The following is a 23,626-nucleotide window of genomic DNA, read 5'->3' as shown; positions in this document are numbered from 1 at the left end:
TATGTTCTGGAAAGGTATACACGCAAATCAATAATTTATGCTGAGTTAGCCAAGTTGCCACAACTGGTTGAAAAGCTCACCATTGCTGCAGCTGGTCAAGACAGGTGTTTGGTGGTCCACCAATGCACGCAATCTGCTGTCTCCGTTTCCATTCTACCAACTCTTCATTGATCAAAATGCTTTCAATTGCCTCCGTTTCATTCAGCAGGGTGGCAGTTTTATTGATTACATCCTACAAAGAACAATATAGTAAGTCAGTCAGTGAATTCTACATTTTTTTAAAATGTGTACAAGACGTAAAAATATTAGAGCGCGTGCACACGCACGCAACTCTGCAAAATCAATCATAATTTAAAATATCCAAACTTCCTTTTAAAAATGACAACTTTTCAATGAATTGAATGTGTAAACTGTTTTCAGAAAGCTATCTAGTTTGAGTGCTGATCAATAAAATAAACAATCCCACTTGGTCACACTTATTGAAAACACATTTGCTTATAATGAATTTCAGTTTTTTTTCAAAATCCAAATTTGGAAAAATAAAAACTGTAGCTCAGTCGATTACTCATAAGCTTAATATGACAATAATTATTAAAGTATTTTAGTCTTTTTAGTAAAGCTTTAAGTAAAACTTCAGCTTTAGTAAAGTTTAAAAAAACCACGACACTATAACTCACGGTTTACCTTTCGTTTCGAATCCAACTTGAGCATCATATTGTGGAGATGGAGTTTTTCTTGTTTAATTTCATTTTGGGCTAAACCATTAACTTCATGCTCTGCAAATGATAAATGAGAATGAAACAAAACATTGAACAAGCTGCACAGAATTTTAATTCATAACAAAACAGAAATGCCCTAAAATGAATTGCAACATAAAAAACTCACTTTCTTTCTCTAGCATCCTTGGTAAGCATATTAACATAAAATTTAATTCTTACCTCGACTTTGTAAAGTTTTGGATCTGAAATCAAATTCATCCTGAAGATCTTCAAGGGACTTGATTTCTTGTTCAATCTCCTAGAATCACAAAATCAAGCCGTGGTTATCGAAGGAAATAAAGGAGAGTATTAAGTTAAAAGCTGATGCGTTCAGAGCGGCTAAAAATAGTAGGCGATTAGAAGATTGGGAAAAATTTAAAAATCAACAAAGAATGACTAAGAAGGTGATAAAGAAAGGAAAGATAGAGTATGAAGCTAAACTAGCTCTACATATAAAAAATGACAGTAAAAGTTTTTACAAATATATAAAGAGGAGACTGGCTAGAGTGAATGTTGGAGCCTTGGAGGATGAGAGGGGGGATTTAGTGGTGGGCGATGAGGAAATGGCTGAGGCTTTAAATAAGTTTTTTGCCTCGGTCTTCACGGAGGAGGACACAAATAGTTTGCTGGATATTAAAGGTAGAAGGATGGTAGGAGATGAGGGCCTTAATGCGATTACTATCACTAGAGAGGTAGTGCTTGATAGACTAACGGGACTGAAGGTAGACAAGTCCCCGGGACCAGATGGAATGCATACCAGGGTTCTGAAAGAAATGGCAGAGGTGATAGTGGATGCCTTGGTAATTATTTATCAAAATTCGCTGGACTCTAGGGACGTGCCGGAAGATTGGAGATCGGCTAATGTCATGCTGCTGTTTAAAAAAGGTAGCGGACAAAACGTAGGGAATTATAGGCCGGTCAGTTTAATGTCTGTAGTTGGAAAAATGCTAGAATCTGTCATCAAAGAAGAAATAGCGAGGCACCTAGGAAAGAATGGTTTGATCGAGCAGATGCAGCACGGATTCGTTAAGGGGAAGTCGTGTTTAACAAATTTATTGGATTTCTATGAGGATGTGACTAGTGCGGTAGACAGAGGGGTAGACAGTGGTGTTTTTAGATTTCCAAAAGGCGTTTGATAAGGTGCCTCACAAAAGGTTGCTACAAAAGTTTAGGGTGCATGGAGTTGGGGGTAAGGTGTTAGCATGGATGGAGGATTGGTTGTCTAATAGGAAGCAGAGAGTTGGAATCAACGGGTGCTATTCTGGTTGGCAGTTGGTGACTAGTGGAGTGCCGCAGGGATCAGTGCTGGGGCCTCAACTGTTTGCCATTTACATAGATGATCTGGAGGAGGGGGCTGAGTGTAGGGTAACAAAATTTGCTGATGACACGAAGATGAGTGGAAAATCAAATTGCATGGAGGGTGTGGAAAGTCTGCAGAGAGATCTGGATAGGGTGAGTGAGTGGGCGAGGACCTGGCAGATGGAGTGTAATGTTAGCAAGTGTGAGGTTATCCACTTTGGTAGAAATAATAGTAGGAGGGATTATTATTTAAAAGGTGAAAAGCTGCAGCATGCTACGGTGCAGAGGGACCTGGGGGTCCTTGTGCATGAATCGCAAAAACCCAGTCTGCAGGTGCAGCAGGTGATCAAGAAGGCGAATGGAATGTTTTGCCTTGGAGAGAACGTAGAGAAGGTTCACTAGGCTGATACCAGAGATGAGGGGGTTAGCCTATGAAGAGAGACTAAATAGACTGGGTCTGTACTCGTTGGAGTTTAGAAGGCTGAGGGGGGATCTTATAGAGACACAGATGATAATGAAGGGGATAGACAGGGTAGAGGTAGAGAGATTCTTCCCACTTAGAAAGGATAGCAGGACTAGAGGGCACAGCCTCAAGTTGGGGGGGCTGCAGTTTAGATCAGAGTTGAGGAGAAACTTCTTCACTCAAAGGGTGGTGAATCTCTGGAATTCTCTGCCCATTGAAGTGGTGGAGGCTATTTCGCTAAATATATTTAAGTCACGGGTAGATACGTTTCTGATAGACAAGGGAGAAAGCGGGAAAGTGGAACGAATCCACTTCAGATCAGCCATAATCTTATTGAGTGGCAGGCAGGCTCGAAGGGCTAGATGGCCTACTCCTGCTCCTATTTCTTATGTGCCTAAGACAAATAAACCTACATTTGTATAGTGTCTTTCATGTCCTAAAGTGCTTCAAAGTCAATTACATGAAGTACAGACACATTTACACACTTAATTAGGACAAGGTTAGAGGGTGGGAATCCTGTGGCAAGTCACTCATCTCCTGACTTCCCAAAGTCTGTCCACAATCTACAAGACACATGACAGGAGTGTGATGGAATACTCGCCACTTGCTTGGATAAACATTGCTCCAAAAGCACTCTAAAATGGGACACCATCTAGGACAAAGCAGTCGACTTTTGATTGGTATCCCTCTTACAGCTACCCACTTCCTTCACCACTGACACTAGTACACACACTGCAGAAACTCATCAAGGCTCCCATAGCAGCTTCCAACCCCACAACCACTACCCTCTATAAGGACAAGACAGCAGCCACAAGGAACACCATCATTTGGAGGTTCCTGTGCAAGTTATCTACCACCTTGACTTGGAAATATATTGCCATTCCTTCACTGTTGCTGGGTCAAAATCCTGGAACACCCTCCTTAACAGCACCATAGCTGTATGTACAATACAAGGACTACAGGTGTTCAATGAGACAGCACACCATCTTCGAGGGCAATCAGAGATGGACAGTAAATGCTGGCCTAGCTAGTTACGTCCACATAGTGTGAATTAATTTTTTTAAAAATCACCCATTATGATCCCACAAAAGGAGTAAATGATCAGCTTTGTTTTGAGTTTTATAGCTGGAAAATGTGAAGCAAGAGGAGATTTCCTGCTTCTTTTACCAAGTTGAATCTTTTATTTCCAGTCAACAATAGGCAGCAGTTTAATAATTCAACCAAAAGTTGGCATTTTGAATAATGCAGTACTCCCCAGAACACCATTGATGTGTCAAGCCGAGACTGTGTTCAAATCATGGGAATGGAGTTTGCAGCAGTAACCATCTGACTTGCAGGCTAGAACGCGACTCATTTTATAACACTTAGTATTGGATGACACAGATAATTGAAAAATTTAACATAAATACAAATTCTCAAATTACATGTGCACTATCAAATTCTGTTGAAGGTCATATTTTCACCCCATTGTAAATTACTCTTTCATAAATGGCTTTGGATAATTCTATTGATGAATTATACAAGTCTTCTATCCTTTCAGTTCCATGTCAAATAGAAATAAATCATGATGCATGCAACACAATTTCCAAACGTCACAATTCAGAAATGAACCAAGAGATGCAGGAAGCTCATATTACAAAGATACTTCTTGTCCAAATACAGAAGTACAAATCCTGAAATAATTACTGTAACTATTTCACAAAGAAATGGAAAAGAAGCACATTATTCATGTTAATGCTCTGCATCTGTAAATAATATGTTTATGCCACTAAATCTTCATTCATTAACAACTTAAGCATCCACAGCTGCCAGATCCCTTAATAGAATGGATGGAGCTAATTGAAAGCCTGCCTCCTGGAAGACTGGTGAACTACTCTTGCTGTCAGGAAGTCCATGCTCAGGATGCCTTTTGGTCCTGACATTGAGGTCCAGAAGATTGTGGTAACCAATTGGCCTAAGCTTTAGATTTTTAAAAAATACACAACGATCCACCATTGGCTGATAAAAACAAGTTACTGAAGTGGGAGCTAAGACAGCACACACACCATTATCATGACCGCTAAAACTAGCATGTCAATGTAGAAAAATGTCAGAAGCACAATGATAAAATGGGACAGACGCCAAGGATAGAATATGAAATGAGACCGAAAATTCGGTCAAGTGGATGGGCTTTACAAAAGATCAAATTGGAGAAAAATGTGATGCTATGGCCAAAAGTGACGTGGTTGGGGCAGAAAAAGAGAAGATGCACAAGAGGTTGAAGTTGGAGGAATACAGTTCGGGAATTGGGCCAAGGAATACATTGTAAGAGTTGCAGTGAGGATGAGGGTCTTTGCCATAAGGGGGATTTAAACAAAAGAAGATTTTGGGGCATTGGGAATCAGAAGTTAAATTCAGATTTGAGGGAGCAGAAGGGAGCCCAAAAATGTTTAGTGTCATCTGACAGGCTCATTACAAATAATGAAGACACTTGTGGACCAGATTCTCTTAAATACACAGACTTGAGTGCATGAAAATTGGGGCCCATTACTTACGTCAACAGCAGCAAAGAATGCACCAGATTGCTTATACTGGAAGTCAGTTTGAAAGCTCATAAAGAGACACTCGCCACAAAAGGCCTGATCATTTTTCTATCGAAGCTACCTACTTGCCATTACACAGTGTGCATTTCTAAACGCAAGAATTTCTAATACTTATAAATTTAGAGGAAAGATTGCAGACAGAAAATTATTTTTAAAACAAATCCAGATTCCTACTTTGTTATTCATTGGAACAATGCACAAGATGATCTCAATATTTGAACAGCTTATCAATCCAAATTCAACCACAAAGAGTGGCCCAACCATTGCTGGAAGGGCTATTTGGATGGTGGAGAGTAGAGTAGAAACACATTTTGTCACAAGTTCAGTCCTGTAATGACGCAAAATAAAGCAAATTATACAAGGAACCCCAATCTTCCTGTGCTCTATCCCAGCTCAAATTTCAGATGTGACTTAAATTAAGATTCTGATTAGAAATACATTTCTACTCAATCAACATTCATGTTATGATTTGAACTCAAGAGGAAGTAGGTGACCATATACATACCTGAACATTGCTCTTTATGTTCTTCACTTTCTGATCCAGCTGTTTCTGCTTATCCTGAATCACAGTATTCTGGACCAGACCAACTTGATTCTGCAAATTCAAACATATTGCAAATATAAATATTCTGGTGATGTTCTTCCTCCCACAATTTGGAGAAATTGGGCTAAATTTTCACTCCTTCTGCTTAAGTGCTGCACATCCATTCAAAATTCAGAATCATAGAAACCACTACTAAAGATGATAACTGGAAAATCTGAATCCTGATGACATACTTGTGACAGCCAGCATCTGAGGGAGCCACACCAGCCAGATTCAATTCCGCCCCACACTTAGGTAGAAAGTTAGAAAGAGCAATTTGTCTCTGGGAACAGGAGAAAGTGAAGAGGGGAAGAGACCAAATAATCCGACCACCTGTTTCCTGAGCAGGATTCCTACCCTGTTGGAAAGTCCAGTGCTTCACGTAGCACAGAATAATTCACTAGAGGTACAAATGTAAAGGAGTTCTCCAGGGGAAATAGGGGGCTATATGCATGATCACAAACTTAGCAAACATTTCCTAAACTTTGAATTGATGATTTTTACTTTGAGAAACAGGACAAAGTACCAAAATTACCATATAACAAGACAGCAACCTAACAGCGAATGATATTATCACATTCCGATCATTTCTCAACCAACTTATCAACATTTTCTTGATAGAAGGTTTCCGAACTCAACTATTTTTATTATGTCTCAGCAAAGTTGTTGCTGTTTACCTGGGAACACTTGAACATAATAACACCAGAATGAGACGATCATGGTCAATGTCTTCTGGGCAGTTGAGCCTATGAGACGAGGCTGCAGGACTCTGAGTTTCTGCTAGATTGGTCAGACTCAACTGGCACCAAGGTGGGTATTAGTCGAGAGGGTGTCAAAACAGCAGATATGCTGACCTCTAAAAGAAACAATCATGTACTGCTCACTTCACATGGACTGGGCTCCAGTATTTCCACTGATCTACAAACAGCAGTACACGGAAGAAGGGTAACTCCATCAAAAGCTTCAATCTATTCGATCCATTCCAGAACAACCAGAATGGATCGAAGCAAGCATGAACTCCTATTACAAGATTGTGCAGCAAAGAAAGCAGAACACTAATGCCATGCAAGATAATATAGAAACAAATTCCCAAATACATTTGAGCATAGCCACAAAATTCCTTGACAACTTCAATAACCCGTGACTGCTTCAATGAAACCAGCAGCCTTTTTTTTGCCCAAGGATTGGGTCTTCTTCTTTGGCCGTTATAGCAGAGCTGAGAGGGGCTCATTTCAAAGTTGTTCCTATTCTTGACTGACTCAAACACACAATTGCATTTCCTGTTCTTATGAACAGATAATGGGAAGCAAAATGAAAAACGTTTTCAATATGAATTACTGCAATTCATTACTAGCTTTAGGTCATAATGAGCAGGATCATTCACTTCAATTGTTTTAAAGCACTGAACATGAAAAAAAATGCTGTTTTAGGCAAAATTGAAATATGTTGAATTAAGAATTACCTGTTCAGCTTTCAGGGCATTTTCCAAGATTTTCTTTTCTTCTTTCAGGCAGTTAGATATAGTCAGTGCCATCAGAATAGGCTCTTCCTGGAAGAAAACCTAAACAAAAAAGGATAGCTCCAATATACTTGATATGTGTTTATACAGAAGGTAAAATTTAATCAAACCTACTAGAGGTAATTTACCTGCAATTTTTAATCAAGTCAATCACTATGTGCTTTGCAAATGGAAACATACCATTATTATCAACACCAAATTATACATTCAGGCATTTATTGGAATAGTATATTTACTCAGAAAAGTTTATTGCATTAAAATCGACAGGTCGCCCTGCATAAAAATTTTCTCCTTTAAAAGAAGTTTCCTTATGTTGTGCACCCACATGTTCTTTTATAGAGAGACAGAATCCTTACAGTGCAGAGGAGCCATTTGGCCCATCAAATCTGCACCAATTCTATGAAAGTTCATCCTCCCCTGGCCCTCCCCTCTATCCCTATACCTGTAACCCTGTGCATTTACCATAGTTAATCTACCTAACCTACACATCACTGGACACTAAGTGGCAATTTAGTACAGCCAATCCACATAACCTGCACATCTTCGGGCTGCTCACTATCTAACTTACAAACAGTAATTATGTTAAAGTCTCCCTGAGATTGGTTTTCATCATAATATCCCCACAATTTCATATATATTATGTAATGTAAAATTGGCTTATCAACCTAAAATGTGTTTCAGTTTGTTTTAGAAACAATATCAAGCAAATCAATTAATATAAATGAGCCAAATGAGCAAACTGCAAAATACCTGGGCTTATTTAATTTTTTCATTATTCGTTCGATTTATTCTCCAGTAAATGTTACTATAATGTGGAGATGCCGGCGTTGGACTGGTGTAAACACAGTACAAAGTCTCACAACACCAGGTTAAAGTCCAACAGGTTTATTTGGTAGTAAAAGCCACTCACCTGATGAAGGGGCAGCATGTGCTCTGAAAGCTAGTGGCTTTTGCTACCAAATAATCCTGTTGGACTTTAACCTGGTGTGCAAGACTTCTTACAAGCTAATTTATGCAATGAGATGTTATTTTGCCATTGAACTATTTTAATAATGTTCATCCTTGTTGTACTACAAAAACAGCGGCACAACATTGGAAAACAGAATAATTTGCAAGCATAGAATTTGAAATTGAGCCAATCAATTTTACATTGGAGGCTAATTTGTCTTTGCTGCAATGCTGTTGTAAAATCTATTTTAAGCAGCTGAGTTAGGAAATTGGTCACTCAGGCACTCACATAATTGCTGTTTGTAAGTTGGATAATGAGCAGCACATAGAAGCTCCAATCCATACCTGCAGGTTGCGTTTGATTTTTCTGATGTTGTGCTGAAGCAAAAAGTTGTTCTCCAAGGAAAATCGACTGTATTGGTCATCCAACTGCACCAGCAGCTCATGAAACAGGACTGTGGCCATTGAATCATTTGTGGCAGCGTGTTCCCTGACAACATAAAACAGTAAGTGATAAATCAATTAGCTCAGCCTGTGAAAAAGTAGAGAGATACAACTGAAGGGATTGAAATTGTTCTTCAGTAAAAACACAAAAATAGCAAATCAAAAGAAAAATGATGTTAACAACTCCAGAGTCCAGTGCCCATCAAAAGAAATGTGCAGAATGTGAATTGGGCGATTTGCTTTCACACATTTTGCACATGCCAAAACTAACTTCATTCCTCTTTCACCAACCCCCAACATTTCTGCTTTAAGGCAACATGGTGGTGGCAGTGTGGGTGGCACAGTGGTTAGCAGTGCTGCCTTACAGCGCCAGAGACCTGGGTTCAATTCTGGCCTCAGGTAACTGTGTGGAGTTTGCACATTCTCCCTGTGTCTGCGTGGGTTTCCTTCCCGTCAGGGAGATTAGCAGGGTAAATATGGGGGATTATGAAGATAGGGCCTGGGTGGGACTGTTGTTGGTGCAGGCTCAATGGGTCAGATGGCCTCTTTCTGTATGATGATTCTAACCTTTAATCAGCTTTTTGAATTGGAATTGAAGTATTCTTACCAGTCTTTAGTCTCCAGCCACTGTCCAAGGTACTGCCTGATCTCCATTGGAAAGTTGTCATCATAGAGCTGATCAACTTGCTCAAGGAATTTGGAGTCTAACTGTTGTAGCTGGTACCACTGTGACATTCTGCAGAATGTGTGTATGAGTCACCTACATGAAATTTAAAGAAAAATACATTTGGAATATTTTATAATAACCATACTTCAAATTAAGAAAAATTATCCCTACATAGTCTCAGCCCCTGCTGGCCCTACCACCCTCTGTTCCTCCCATTCCCATAGGGGTGGCATGGCAGCACAGTGATTAGCACGTTAAATGTTACAAAGACTCCTCAATTTCATGTTACATTTTTATTTACAAAGTATCTTTGTGACATATGAGTGAACGGAATTGTCAATTAGCATTAAATATGGAGCTGTTGTGCTGCGGACTACACCTACTAGAATCTGGATTGAGAATGACCACTTCCATTTCACCAAACCTTTACTGTCGCCACAAATCAACACTTCCATTTTTCATCGTCATGCATGTTAACTACAAATGTCAGCAAATCTCTCAATCCATGCAGAGTCCCCAACTCCTACTATATCATAGGGCTGCAAAATATTGAATCTTGATAGGTTTCTCTGCAATAAACCATTGCATTGGAGGAAATCTGGATATTGCCCCCAGTAGGCTAGTGAACTCAAAACAGTAAACGGACTGTATATTTTTTCTTCAATTAAACATCCGTCTTATAAATTTCTGCAATAATGAATTAATTATACAATAGATATATAAGGGTAACTACACTTGGATCTAAACAACACATGAATGAATCTTTAGTAGTATCAGAACAGCATATGTCAGGATGTCATCTACAGTTTAGCAGTTTCTGGGTTCAAGTCATGCTTCAAAACACAAAGAAATTACCTTGGCTAACACATTAATACCCGGTCATGTTTTAGATTAGGCAACATCATCATGAGCTATTTAATAAACATAAACCAATCCCATTTCTCTATTTAAAAAATAGTGGGAAATTCCCCATGGGTCAATGATTACAGTAAGAAGTCTCACAACACCAGGTTAAAGTCCAACCAGTTTATTTGATAGTAAACCCACAGGCTTCCGGAAACGCTATTCCTTCGTCAGGAACAAAGGAACGCTGTTCCTTCCGTACACCTGACGAAGGAACAGCGTTTCCGAACGCCTGTGGGTTTACTATCAAATAAACTGGTTGGACTTTAACTGGTGTTGTGAGGCTTCTTACTGTGTTTACCCCAGTCCAACGCCGGCATCTCCACATCAGCAATGATTAGACATAGAGTGAGCATTCATTTCATTTACTATTTGTGGGATGAAAATTAGAGTTGGATGTATTTCAACCATCTTTAAAGGTACAGGACTTGGCTCCTTGAAACTGACCCTTTTTTGCTTTCTTTGGCTGTCTCCAGGAAAATGAGCACAGCAAGATGTGATTTGTGCCCAATTCTTTAAATATTAAACATAAACTAATTCCAAAGAATGCACCAAAAGGCGGCAAGCTTTGGGTATCCATGCACCTTTAAATTCAAAGCAAAAAGAGAAAATACTGATTAGTCTCAACAGGCTTGACAGCATCAGCGGAAAAAGAAACAGAGTTGACATTGTACAACACTTATGGACTTAACTCTATTTCTCTCTCCACAAATGCGAAGGTTATCCAGCATTTTCTGTCTTCATTTCAGGTTTCTAACGTTCACAACATTTTGATTTTATTTGCGTGTTCACTTAGTTTGTCAACCTTAATGGAAGGTTAATACTCCAGGCACCGTTGCAAGCAATACAAGAATAAGATCACGAAGCAGAGATTACACTTTGACCTGTGCGATAAAGGCTTACGAACTTCGTTTTGCATGCAGTCTTGCTTGGTTTTTCTATATCTTATGACCTCCTTCTGACATTCACTTGAATTTCCATCATCAAACACCTTGATTGTAACTGTTGATTAGAAACCTAACTGGACAAGGCACATAAACATTGTGCTCCAGAAGCAAGTCAGAAGCTGAATATTCTGTAGCATTCATTTTCTGACCTCACAAAACCTTTTCACTACATGCAAGGCAGGAATCAAGAGTGTGATAGCTTACACTCCACTTGTCCACAGCTGTACACAAGAAGTTCAACACCATCCACTTGTCCACTTGATCAGCACGCCATCCAGCAACTTAAATATGCACACTTTCCATCATGGGCACAATGTGACAACAGAGTACACCATCCACAACATGCAGTGCAACAAGTCTTGCCAAGTCTTCAGCTGCACTTTCCAAACCCAAATAACCAGAAGAATAAGATCAGCAGGCATATGGGAACATCACCACCTGCAAGTTTCCCTGTAAGTCACAAATCTTCCTGCCTTTCCTTCATCATTGGTGAACCAAAATCCTGGAACGCCATCCATAACGGTACTATAGTGTACCTAAACTAAAAAGAATGCAGGAGTTCAAGGAGGCAGTTCACAGTCACCTTCTCAAAGCTCACAGCACATGAATGAATGCATTTTAAAATGTGAGTCACATCACTTTCAGAGATAGGTGTGCCTTTTCAAAGTGAAGGCATCTAGCTCAAGCTTGTGGGATCACACTAAACAAATGGAACCTGTTAAAAAGCAATTCCTGTATGGATTGGCAGATGCAGTCTCAAGCTTTGCAGACTGCAGTTACTCCCACCTGTGACCAGGGAAAGAACAGGCAAGGATGGGTGGGGGGGCGGGGGGGATTAAAATATTGCAGCTCCTGATCAACACAGTGAAGAAAAATAGTGCAGAGAACAGGGGCAACCATGATCCAAACAACAGGAATGTTTTGTTTCAAAGTAAACCAATTCTCCAGGCATCTAGTTATAATGCCGCAAGAAACATGTTCTTAGTCCACATTAGGGATTTTAGGCAGTTTACTGACATAGCTTCATGTTCCTATAGTTACAAAATTATTTTCATTAAAATAAGTGCCATAATTCAACTTGATTTTTGTTAATAGCCGCAATAGTAATTAGGCAAGTGTGATTTTTTTTGGTATGCGTGCCCAAGAATCTTGAGAGGAGAGCGTGAAAGTCCAAGGTCAAGTTCCATGTTGTTCTCCTGTTTAATGATGTGCCTTGCTGTCTCATCTGGCCACTTGATGCATATCTCTCCTGCTCTAGAAAAGCCTCAAGAAAAGACCGATAAGAAATAGTGGCGTCATCGACAACTCAAACAAGTAAGCACTGTTCCTTCCTGAGCTTGTTGCCCAGTCTGCTGCCCGTAAGTCCAAAAATAAAATTGGTTTGAGTCTGTAAGCCCCACTTTAGCCAAATAAGTACCTAAATTAATTCTCTCAGGCAATCTCAAAATAATTACCTCTCCGGACCACCAATCGACAGAAATCCTTTCTTACTGGCCTAACAAATCACTAAACATTAAGTAATTTGGGACTTTTACGTCTAGTGAATCTATGTAATAAAGACTGTCACCCAGCCAAAATATTCAATTCATATCACACCACAGTCTAATAGTGTTTATTGTTTAATGTGCGGTTCTTTGAGCTCAAGATAACTGAGAGGAGCCTATACAAGAGAAATTCAGCATTGAAAATTTTCTGAAGTCCCATTGACTGAAAAATTGTACAGAAAAAAACTACCTTATTCATAGGGAGTGATAGTTTGCATATTGAAGATAATATGACAAAAAGGTTCGCATTTATAAAGTGCAATTCATGATCACTGGACATTTCAAAATGCTCTGCAGCCAACGAAATACGTTTGAAGTAGTCCATGGACTTTAACTTGGTGTTGTGAGACGTTGTACTGTGCTGACCCCAGTCCAATGCTGGCATCTCCACACTGTTGCAGTGTAGGAAACCTTGCAGCCAATTGTCACACAGCAAACTCCCATAAACAGGAAAGTGACAATGACCAGATAATCATTTTTGTCATGTTGACTGATAGATAAATATTGATCAGGATATTCCTTGCTCTTCTTCAGAAATATAGTACCATAAGAACTTTTACATCCATCTCAGAAGGAGGCCAGGCCTTGGTTGAGTGTCTCTTCAGAAGAAGATATCAACAACAGTGTAGCACTCCCTCAGTACTGCACTGAAGTGTCTGCCTTTACAAAGGTGTTCAAGTCAAGGCATGGGATTTGAACCCAAAATCCTGTGATTCAGCCAAAAGGGCAAACAATAGAAACATGGATGACGCTAAATTTGATAAAATACTTATTGATTTTAAAAATCATCTTGCAACCAGCCTCCCATAAATACTTGGATTTGCGAAAATATGTAATTGGTACTATTATACATTTATTCATACAACCAGATTTGCATTAATCTTTGCCAAGTCTTTAACTACCAATAAATTACCAATTCAGTGAACTCAAAAGTTTGCTTTTAAACTTCAACTTGTTGGCGCACAGTCTACTAAACAACTGCATTCCCAACTCATGTTGCGTCGCTTTTGCACAGCTACAAGCTACCGTTTAACTGACCATTACAGCCAAGATTCTTCCCGTCAGCCCAGCACTGCTACTCAAAATTTACAAAAAATAATACAGCATTTATTTTTAAGGCCAGTTTATGGATTTTACATACAGAAGCAGTACACTTTGCCTGCTAATGTTAATTGCATTATCACTCCCGTTTCCATATAGTCATATTTCAATGGAAATCCTCAATTTGAAATGTCAATTTCTTCTCTGTTTTTCTCCAAGTTCGGTATAGGTTGCTCATTAAGGTCAGCTCACTAAAGAATATAAATCACGTCACATTGTTCTACTAGTAATCTGCTTCACAGTGGTACTTTCATTAAATACAATCAATATCATATTTTATCCACTTTCCACAATTTTAAAATTATTATACTATAGGTCAACGTGTAGATAAAATGCCAGTGGAAACAGTACAAAAGTTAAAACTCAAACCATTTCACATATTCAAATCTTACAAATAAACCTTTATCAGTTACTTTTGTATATACTTGCAGTTCTGAAATTCACTTCAAACTTTCATGCCAGCTTATATTTAACACACCCCTCTGCTAGGCATAACAGATTCTCTCCTTAGACCAAACCTGATTTGTTGGCTTTGAAAGTATTTGCCACGTTTTACACAAACCCTCCAAACACTGTACATTGCCATTTCAGCTACAGTAGGGAAGGATTAGAAAAAAATGAAATGAATCAAGATGAAAGTTCAAAGTTCACTTGCAACAGCTCAAGACAGAGTCAGTGTTCTCCTCTGCAAAATGGTCCAAGATTTCCCCAAAATTCATCTCGAAGACTCAACAATCCATTTATTTGGAATACATCATGAATATATAATCCTTTAAACAAAAATATATTTTTCTTAAAAGTTTTTTTGAAAAATCTTACTGGTGGCCACAACAGTACCAAAACTAGAAACTAGCATGTACTTCTGGATAATCAGTGTTTGCACTGCAAAAGGCACTCCAGCCATAACAGCATGAAAAAAAAATTATGAAGCATAATAGGGTAGAATAAGTATACTTTAATTTATACAGATAACAGAAAGAGAAGAGACTTGCAAAGGCTTTAATTTGCCATATTCCACAAAGGATCATTTGCATCCTTTTATCAGAGATTGATGCCAAAGAAAAGTTCATGAAAACAGTTCCAGGGATATTTTACATGATTAGACTGGAGAGACCGGGGTTATTCTCCTTAGCAAAGGGTGAGAGGGGATCCAAGTGAGATGTTCAAAACAACAAGGGGTCTAGACAGAGTGGGTATAGAGAAGCCGTTCACATTGGCAAAAGGGTTGAGCAGAGGATACAAATTTAAAGGGACTAGTAAAAGAAACAAAGGTAAACAAACTTGTTGCAGTGTGTGCTTATGATCAGAAATGCCCCCGAAGGAAAAGAAATTGCAGGGTTACAAGAGAGTGGCATGAACTGAATTGCTCTTGCAGGGAGTCTGCTAGGCTGAATGGTCTCCTTCTGTGTTGTAAATATTCTTGAATTCTTTGCATCACCCCAACCCCTCTTTGCCATCCTAAAAAGGCTACAGGATTATCAGAGGAACACAGCAAGCAACTTTTTATTTGTGCGTGCCTTTATTTTGGTTCCTCATTATTTTGGCCCATATCATACATTTCAGCAACGCAGGTAAAACCAAACTCGCAGCAGTCTCACCTCACAACACGAGCCCATCTTTTCCTTTGCACAGGTGCCAACTTGGACACTTGCACTTTTTGTGAAATTTTGCTTTGATTTCAATATTCCCACGATCTGTGCATGGGCTCTCCCCTTTCTGCAAAAAGGAAGTTATCCAGAACTAAAAAACTTCCACACGTCCCTGCAAGTTATTTTGAAAAATCTGGTCCTGAAAACGAGAAGTTCCCCCACGCTAAACATTTTCCCAAACAGGTTGCTGGCTCTATCGTCTCGCAGTAAGACGTCTCATAACACGAGGTTAAAGTCCAACCAAATTATTTGATAGTAAACTCACAAGCTTTCGGGGTTTGCCCCTTCGTCAGGTGAATGGAGAGTTCTGGCCTCAGACAGGGCATATAATAGAGCATCTCCACATCATATCCTCTCACCACAGGTGCTGTCAGGCCCTCTGAATGTCTTCAGCATTTTCTGTATAGGTCAGTTTAACTCAGTTGGCTGGACAGCTAGTTCATGTTGCATGGCCACAATCAACAGCACCGGCTCAAATGGCATACCGGCATGAGATTATTCATGAAGGCCCACCTTCTCAACCTTACCCCTTGCCTGAGGAGCGTTAATTCTCAGGTTAAATCATCTAGAACCATGGTAACTTTTTACCCACAATCAGACATCCGTATGTGAAAAGAAGACAACAGCCCAAACCTCAGCACTGAAGCTCCAGAGCCAGCGGGACCGCACCAAACCTTCACCCTTTCCGACGCCAACGAAACGATCTGCACCACCGGCGGCTCCCCACGCAATGTAAACGCGGAAGGAGCAGCGGGGGGGGCGGGGAAAGAGGCAACCCCGCCCCCCCACGCCTGATTGACATCCCGCCCAGCCAATCGCAGAGCAGGGTCCTCTGAGCGACCAGTCAGCGTGCCGAGAGGGGGGGCGGGGCCCGGGGCTCTTCCCGCCTCTCTCTCCCTCCCGCTGGAGGCACTGCCGAGCCCAGCCCAGGCCGGGGGGAGGCAGCGGGAAGAGCGGCACGTGGTTTCCAAGAAGTAGCAGTGTAAGGAACAGGAGGCAAGTGGCAGGAAAGCGAGAATCGAAAGTGAAGATGCCGCCGGAAGCGGTGGCTTGATAATGTGAACACTTGCATCAACACTCACCTTTAAAACATACAGGCAGGAGCTCAGCCACATGTACTTAATGCCCCAAAATAAACTGTCAACAGCATCAATAAATAATTTGCCTTTATTGTAATACTTATTTTGTTTTCCGACTTTATTTATTATTTTTGCCTGCTTGTTTTTCTGAAAGATGGAACAACATTTTTTTGCTACCTTTTGGTACTTCATTCCTAATCAAAAACCCAATGAAATCCAGATTTCCCACATGAAGGACAAACCAGAACCGAGCTGACAAGTATTATACATCACATCTTGTGCTCAATCAAACAACATCCAAGCTAACAGGATGAGGCATTACACCGGCTCCCGGACTTGGTCTGAGCTTCATCTTAGCCAAAAGGCCAAGCTGGCTTTAAAATTTGGAGCAACATTTTAAGGGATTGGGCTACCTATGCTCATGCTGCAAAGTTTGTGTCTTTGCTACCAACTGCACATGTGTATGTGTCAAAGCCTGTTTTATAATAGTGACACGGGTTATCCGAGCAACAAGAAAACAAATTACTAATTCAAATATCAGCTGGATGCTCCAGTTTCCTCCCACAGTCCAAAAGGTGTGCTGGTTAAGTGCATTGGCCAGGTTAAATTCTTCCTCAAGTGTACCCAAACAGGTGCTGGAGAGTGGCAACTAGGGGACTTTGACAGTAACTTCATTGCAATATTAATGTAAGCCTACTTGTGACACTAATAAATAAACTTTAAACAAAGTTAATGTCTCAAGCTATTCCTTATGATGCCCGTCACTCCAAACACTGAAGACCCAAAACATGGATACCACTTGCTCTCTCTTCAGCACAACTTGAGCCTGGTTTATTAGACAAGCTGTGGAGATGCTGGCGTTGGACTGGTGTAAACATAGTAAGAAGTCTCACAACACCACATTAAAGTCCAACAGGTTGTGAGACTTCTTTGTTCTCTCTTTTCTTACTGTGTTTACCCCAGTCCAATGCCAGAATCTCCAAATAAACTTATCAGACAACACAGTGACTGAGCCAGAATGATTGTCCACCTTTGCAAGATCCAAAAAAAAAAGTCCCTACAGTAACCCCCCCACCTTTACTGGATGACCAGAGATCAGGAGGCAGAGTGTAATAGTGCAAGGTCGTGTCTGGATTGAAGTCGAGAGATTAGAGAAAATCTATGTGTTGAGAGTGGAATAGCACAGAGCAGAGCTCTCTATGTTATGTGCTGATAAAAAATTCCACCTAATCAGGGGTAAGATCAGACAGGACAGCTCAGTACACCTGGCAGAGTCAGGGTCGAGCATGGTTTTTAGAACCTGAATGGCTTTGCCCACAGTTTGTCTTGGTGCCAGAACATCAATGCTATTGACAATATCCTGCCCACTAAGCCTCCACCCAGTAATTTGCTGACTCCCTTTTCCCTGCCCACATATGTCACCACATCCAACATGGATTCTGAGGCAGCTTTACTTTACGTTTGTGTCATAACCTAGGAAGTCCAACTGGAAAGGAATATGATTTATTACAGTTCACAAAGTAAAACCAATGATCATGGGGTACACACACGAGTCCCCGTCAATCTTTTTGGCAAATCAGATAACTAAATCAAATAAAGGTAAAAGGGGCAGCTTCTTAAAGGGGGGACAACTTAAAACAAAAAGCAAGGCATAAAGGAAACTTAGAACATCAAACCAAATGTGATTAAGTGGGTCCCTATGGTACCCAACAAGTATGGAAGGCCTTAATGACACCTGTTGTAGGTTAAAGACATCTCTGAGACTGTTAGTGAGTCAAAATACAGTAAGATTTATTTCAAAAACTTTTGGGAGAAACCTGGTCCTAACAGTGTTTACCAGGCTTCTCTTTGAACACAAATACAAGTGTGTATTTATAGATCATGAGTCCCAGTATGAATCATGACGCAAACTCCCGATTCCGATTAGGATTGCAGGTCTTCCTATTTTGATCATGACACAAACTCCCAATTTGGCAGCTGCAGTCATGACATAATCTTCAGCCCAATCACAATCCGTAACGTTTCCAGCGGCGTCGGCATCCTTGAAGTTACTTGGGTAGTCATGGCTGTCCCAGCAGGACTCTTCCTGTTAAAAAGCCGGTATCGCAATCTACCAGCTGCAGCTGTTTAATGATGTTCAGTTAGCACAAATAGGTAAGGTTTGCAATGTCGGCAAAATAGCATTCATATTTGACTATCTATCTTTAAGGAAATGAAAGTTAAAGAATGAAAGACATGAACAAGTGAAGAAAACATGAATAAATAATTTATACTGATACCAGGGGCTGTATAAGCTTAAGGAGATCAGCCAGGAGGAAGGATTATGTTTATGATATATGCTAGGTACAAAATGCATTAAATTCATTAACCCTTTCTCTACTTCAGCACCTGCGGACACCGCATGCTCCCTCTCCAGGGACAAATGGCTGCAAACGTAGTGGTGGTAGAGGGACAGACAGTCAGGTCAGACGACCTCTTCGATTGCCCATTGTCTGGACCTGTTTATGCCAAGCTTGACTGCGCGTAAGAGTAGGTTCAGGAGGTGGTGCTCCTTCTTCCCGACCCCCTCTGCACCAGATGCCCGTAGATCAGGACCATGGGACTGAAATGCAAACAAATAAAAGGTCTTTTAGATAAATTGCAGTTTAGCAAATCCTGTCCTGGGTCTTCCATATAAAAGACTCAGGCAAAAAGTTGCAGCTGGGCAGGCCACTGCCTGTTACCAGGGGAACTCATACTCAAGGAGCCCTAAAGGAAGAATAATCAGCAATTCCCCATGAGCCTCATGGGGGTCATCTCAGTTTGACTATTTTCTCCGATGTGAGGAAGTTTCTGCTAGAGGCAACAATGTTCCAGAAACTGTTCAGATTTCAACTGAATATAAGGAGTCCTTGCAAATCTGTTAATGTAATTTCTGAGAAATAGAATTTGATTTTTCTCATTACACCATCTCAAAACAATACTGTAAATATACACTATTAGCAATGTGTACAGTAGATTATCAAAGGAATTTAGATAATCAATAGGTTTAACATTGCAATTACATTAATTTCTGTAGAATGTGACTTTGGTTTTGGTTTAATTTTGCCAAAAACATTTAGAAAAGGGTTGCATTTAAATATTCGGTGTGAAAAGCAAACTTAGAAAACACTGTGACAGAAGTTGGTTAAAATGTTAATACAGCAGTTATTGAAGTTGCATTCTCCCCACCACCACCCCCTCCCCCCCACACACACACACACACACACACACACACACAAAAGGCAGATAATAAGCAATTTGTTGGTCATTCAGTAAATCACTAAATATTTCATACTTGCTGCATTGAGGATGCCTGGTCCCATTCACTTGGCAGCCAGTGTCCTGCATATCTCCCTCCCTTCATGTTGTTCGCACAGGGAGCTGCAAGTATTGAGTAAAAATAGGTTTTTACTGGAAGTTATAATGCAAGGTCATCTTTTTTTCTTTGAAGGCAGGCCATTGGAAATTATTTTCTTTAAGTCAAGCTTGACAATTCACAAATGTTGGGGGGTTGGGTGTAGTATGTCCATTAATTTGTATTGTTAACTGCAAATAAGTTGCACTGTTTGAACTAAATGATTCCTATCAAACTGTTGCTGTATAAATAAAAAAGCTTAAGCAACTTGCTTTTGTAATCGTCACTGCTTTTGCTCAGTTTTCTCAGGATACTTTGGAATGCTTTGGAGAAGTGTTCATGGTGGCAGAAAGCTTAGCACTGCTGTCTCACAGCTTCAGCGACCCAGGATCATTTCCAATTGATTTGATTTGATTTGATTTATTATTGTCACATATATTAACATACAGTGAAAAGTATTATTTGCATGCTATACAAACAAAACATACCATTCATAGAGAAGGAAACAAGTACAGAATGTAGTGTTACACTCATAGCTAGGGTGTCAAGAAAGATCAACTTAATGCAAGATAAGTCCATTCAAAAGTCTGACAGCAGCAGGGAAGAAGCTGCTCTTGAATCGGTTGGTAGTTGACCTCAGACTTTTGTATCTTTTTCCAGATGGAAGAAGGTGGAAGAGAGAAAGTCTGGGGTGTGTGGGGTCCTTAATTATGCTGGCTGCTTTGCCGAGACAGTGGGAAGTGTAGACAGAGTCAGTGGATGGGATGCTGGTTTCCGTGAAGGATTGGGCTACATTCACGACCTTTCGTAGTTTCTTGCGGTCTTGGGCAGAGCAGGAGCCGTACCGAGCTGTGATACAACCAGAAGGAATGCTTTCTATGGTGCATCTGTAAAAGTTGATGAGAGGTGTAGCTGACATGCTTCAAAAAGATAACCATCGTCCCGGTACTTAAGAAAAACCAAGCAGCGCGCCTTAATGATTCTTGGCTAGTGGTTCTGACATCCATCATTATGAAGTGCTTTGAAAAGTTAATCATGGCACAAATTAATACCAGCCTCCCGGACTACCTGGATCCACTACAGGTTGCCTACCGCTGTAACAGGTCCACAGCAGACGCCATTTCCCTGACCCTTCACTCAATCCTGGATCACCAAGATAACAAGGACATCTATGTCACCTTTGGGTGACTGCCTGTATGAACTTTGCATATTCTCCTATGTCTGTGTGGGTTACCTCCCACACAATCTAAAGATGTGCATGGTAGGTGGATTGGCCGTGCTAAATTGCCCATTAGTGTCCCAAGATGTGTAGATTAGATAAATTAGCCATGCAAAATATGTGGAGTTTTGGGGGTGGGGGGGGGGGTGGTAAGGGGATGATAGGGGGCGGAGGGGTGTCTCAGTAAGATACTCTGTCAGAGGGTTGGTGCAGACTCGATGGGCTGAATGGCCTCTTCTGCAATGTAGGGATTCTATGTGAGAGATACAAGTAACAAATTCAGATGGGTACAGCTATTACGGTTATACTGTTGAGTTAGACTATATTATTCTAAACAAATCAGAAAATGTTGGGAAATCTCAGCAGGTCAGACAGTGGAGAGAGACAATAGAGTTAATGTTTCGAGTCCATGTGACTCTTCAGCACACTGACGAAGAATAATACAGACTTGAAATGTTAATTTTATTTTCTCTCTCCACAGATGCTGCCAGACTGTTAAGTTTTCGGTTTCTGTTTTCAGCATCAGCAGTAAGTCAAAGGAGAAAAACACCTGGTTAAAAAGGCCGAGAATAGAATAGATTGTTCATGAACTATAGCAGAATTGGAGCAGATAGGGAGCAGAGATTTGTAGGAAAGGAGATACAGAATAAAAATAGTGGACTCTTGGAGAGCAATACTCTCCAAAAAAATTAGCTGGTAGCTATTTGTGGCTTATTGGCAATCCAAATATGACTTTTAAGAAAATTGGAAAGAAAATAAATCCAATAAGGTGCCACACAAAAGGTAATATGCAAGATAAGAGCTCATGGAGTTGGGGGTAATATACTAACATGCAAGAAGATTGGTTAATGAACAGGAAGCACAGGGTGGGAGTATTTTCATTTTTGTAGGCTCGAACAAATGGATTTCTGCAAGAGTCGGTGTTGGGCCTTGGCTATTCACAACGTTGTTAATGACTTAGGTGAAGGAACAAGAATAATATATCTGTTTGATAGTCAGTAAATTGGGCCTGGACTCTCTGTTTAGAGTAATGAGATGATTTCATTGAAACATTCAGAATTCTAAAGAGGTTCGATAGGGAAAGCACTGAGAGGTTGTTTCCCTTTGCTGGGGAATCTAGAACTTTAGGGATGGGAGGGGGGCAGTCTCAGGATAAGGAACTGATCATTTAGGATCAAGATGAGAAGAAATTTCTTCACTCAAAGGTAGGTGTGAAACTTTGGAGTTCTCTACCTCAGAGGATTATAATGCTCCATCATTGAACATATTTATTGTCCCTCAGGGGATATGGCAACAGGCAGGAAAATAGAGTTTAAACCAAAGATCAGCAATGATCATACTGAATGATGGAGAAAGGTTGGCATGCTATATTGTCTATTCCTGCTCCTATTTCTTATGTGCTTGTGTTCTCAAGTATTATCAATACTTAGTTTAAGTAGGTCAACCCTTCATAAGAGAAATCCTCTGATCTGTGATTGTCATCCCATTTTTGTGGTAATTTTATGAAAGGCAAACAACTATTAGTCAAAATATTTGGCCAAAAGAACAATTTGTTGTATTTATGAGGAAGAATTTTGTGCTTCACCATTTATTGAGATGGCATAAATGTACACAAAAGGAACTTCTCGTGCTAATGGTGAACAACAGGAATCTACCCACACAGTGAATCCTAATGTAATTACTCATAAACCATTGGCTGATTTTTTTTGCACATTTGTTTCTCAGGAACTGAAATTTCCAATTAACCAAAATAAGTTATGTAATAAGAGCATAAAAATACTACAAATCTGCAATATCATGATAAAAAAATTAAAAAATTACCTTTGTATTAAGATGATCCAAAGCAGTTTAACTTCTAATATAAATCTCACTGGGTTTTTGAGTTTAAACTTAACATTGAAACTGAAAAAAAATTTGGAACTCAATGCAGTAACTTGAAAGAAAATTAGTAAAACACATTAAAAAAAATGTTTAACATCACTGCAAAAAAGAAAAACAAGTGCAAGACTAAGATAAAGATACAGATAGGCTGAATGATAGCCCATAAATACTTGCATAGTTAACAAACATTGTAAAATCTCTGGGAATCTATTGATAGGAATGGTAAAAGAAAATTATTTTAGTTGTGCCTCAGCAACTTTAAGATGAATCATGCTCCGACCTTGATTTACTCAACTGGATAGGTATACCAATGTGAGTGTCCCCTCCCAACCCAATATCCCCAGTACCAAGGCACTGGTTACGCACAACCAGCTATGATGGATGGGCCACATTGTCTGCATGACTGACGTAAGACTCCCAAATAAGGGTTCCAGTCCGAGCTCTGCAATGGAGGGGAACACTCGGAGGGCAGAGGAAATGCTACAGGCCACTCTGTAAACCTCCCTCAATAAATGAAACATCCTCATTGTTATGTGGGAATTGCTGGGCTAAGAACACACAAACTAGAGAAGAATCTGTGAAAGCGCCAATCACCTTGAGTGTCACGGGTGGAGCACACGGAGGCCAAGCGTAAAGAGCAGAAAGAGAGCAGAGAATCCAGAAC

The 23,626-nt window shown here is 40.1% G+C and overlaps 1 protein-coding gene across 1 annotated transcript in view; it reads right to left on the bottom strand.

Annotated features, from left to right (window-relative positions):
- Nucleotides 1–16,135, bottom strand: part of LOC145350009 (signal transducer and activator of transcription 1-alpha/beta-like) — a 43,902-nt gene extending 27,767 nt beyond the window's left edge. Inside the window, exons 1-8 of the mRNA XM_080198812.1 lie at nt 16,041–16,135; nt 9,204–9,356; nt 8,498–8,642; nt 7,148–7,246; nt 5,608–5,697; nt 939–1,017; nt 685–776; nt 81–232 (exon numbers count right to left, since the gene is read on the bottom strand). Coding sequence (XP_080054938.1) covers nt 81–232; nt 685–776; nt 939–1,017; nt 5,608–5,697; nt 7,148–7,246; nt 8,498–8,642; nt 9,204–9,331 — 785 coding nt within the window. The 5' untranslated portion in view covers nt 9,332–9,356; nt 16,041–16,135. The remainder of the gene's footprint in view (nt 1–80; nt 233–684; nt 777–938; nt 1,018–5,607; nt 5,698–7,147; nt 7,247–8,497; nt 8,643–9,203; nt 9,357–16,040) is intronic.
- Between the last annotated feature and the right edge of the window lie 7,491 nt (nt 16,136–23,626).

Source organism: Carcharhinus amblyrhynchos, chromosome 11 (assembly GCF_965287045.1).
Source record: "Carcharhinus amblyrhynchos chromosome 11, sCarAmb.v2.hapA, whole genome shotgun sequence".
Taxonomy (NCBI): Eukaryota; Metazoa; Chordata; class Chondrichthyes; order Carcharhiniformes; family Carcharhinidae; genus Carcharhinus; species Carcharhinus amblyrhynchos.
This window is presented reverse-complemented; position numbering and strand designations above follow the sequence as displayed.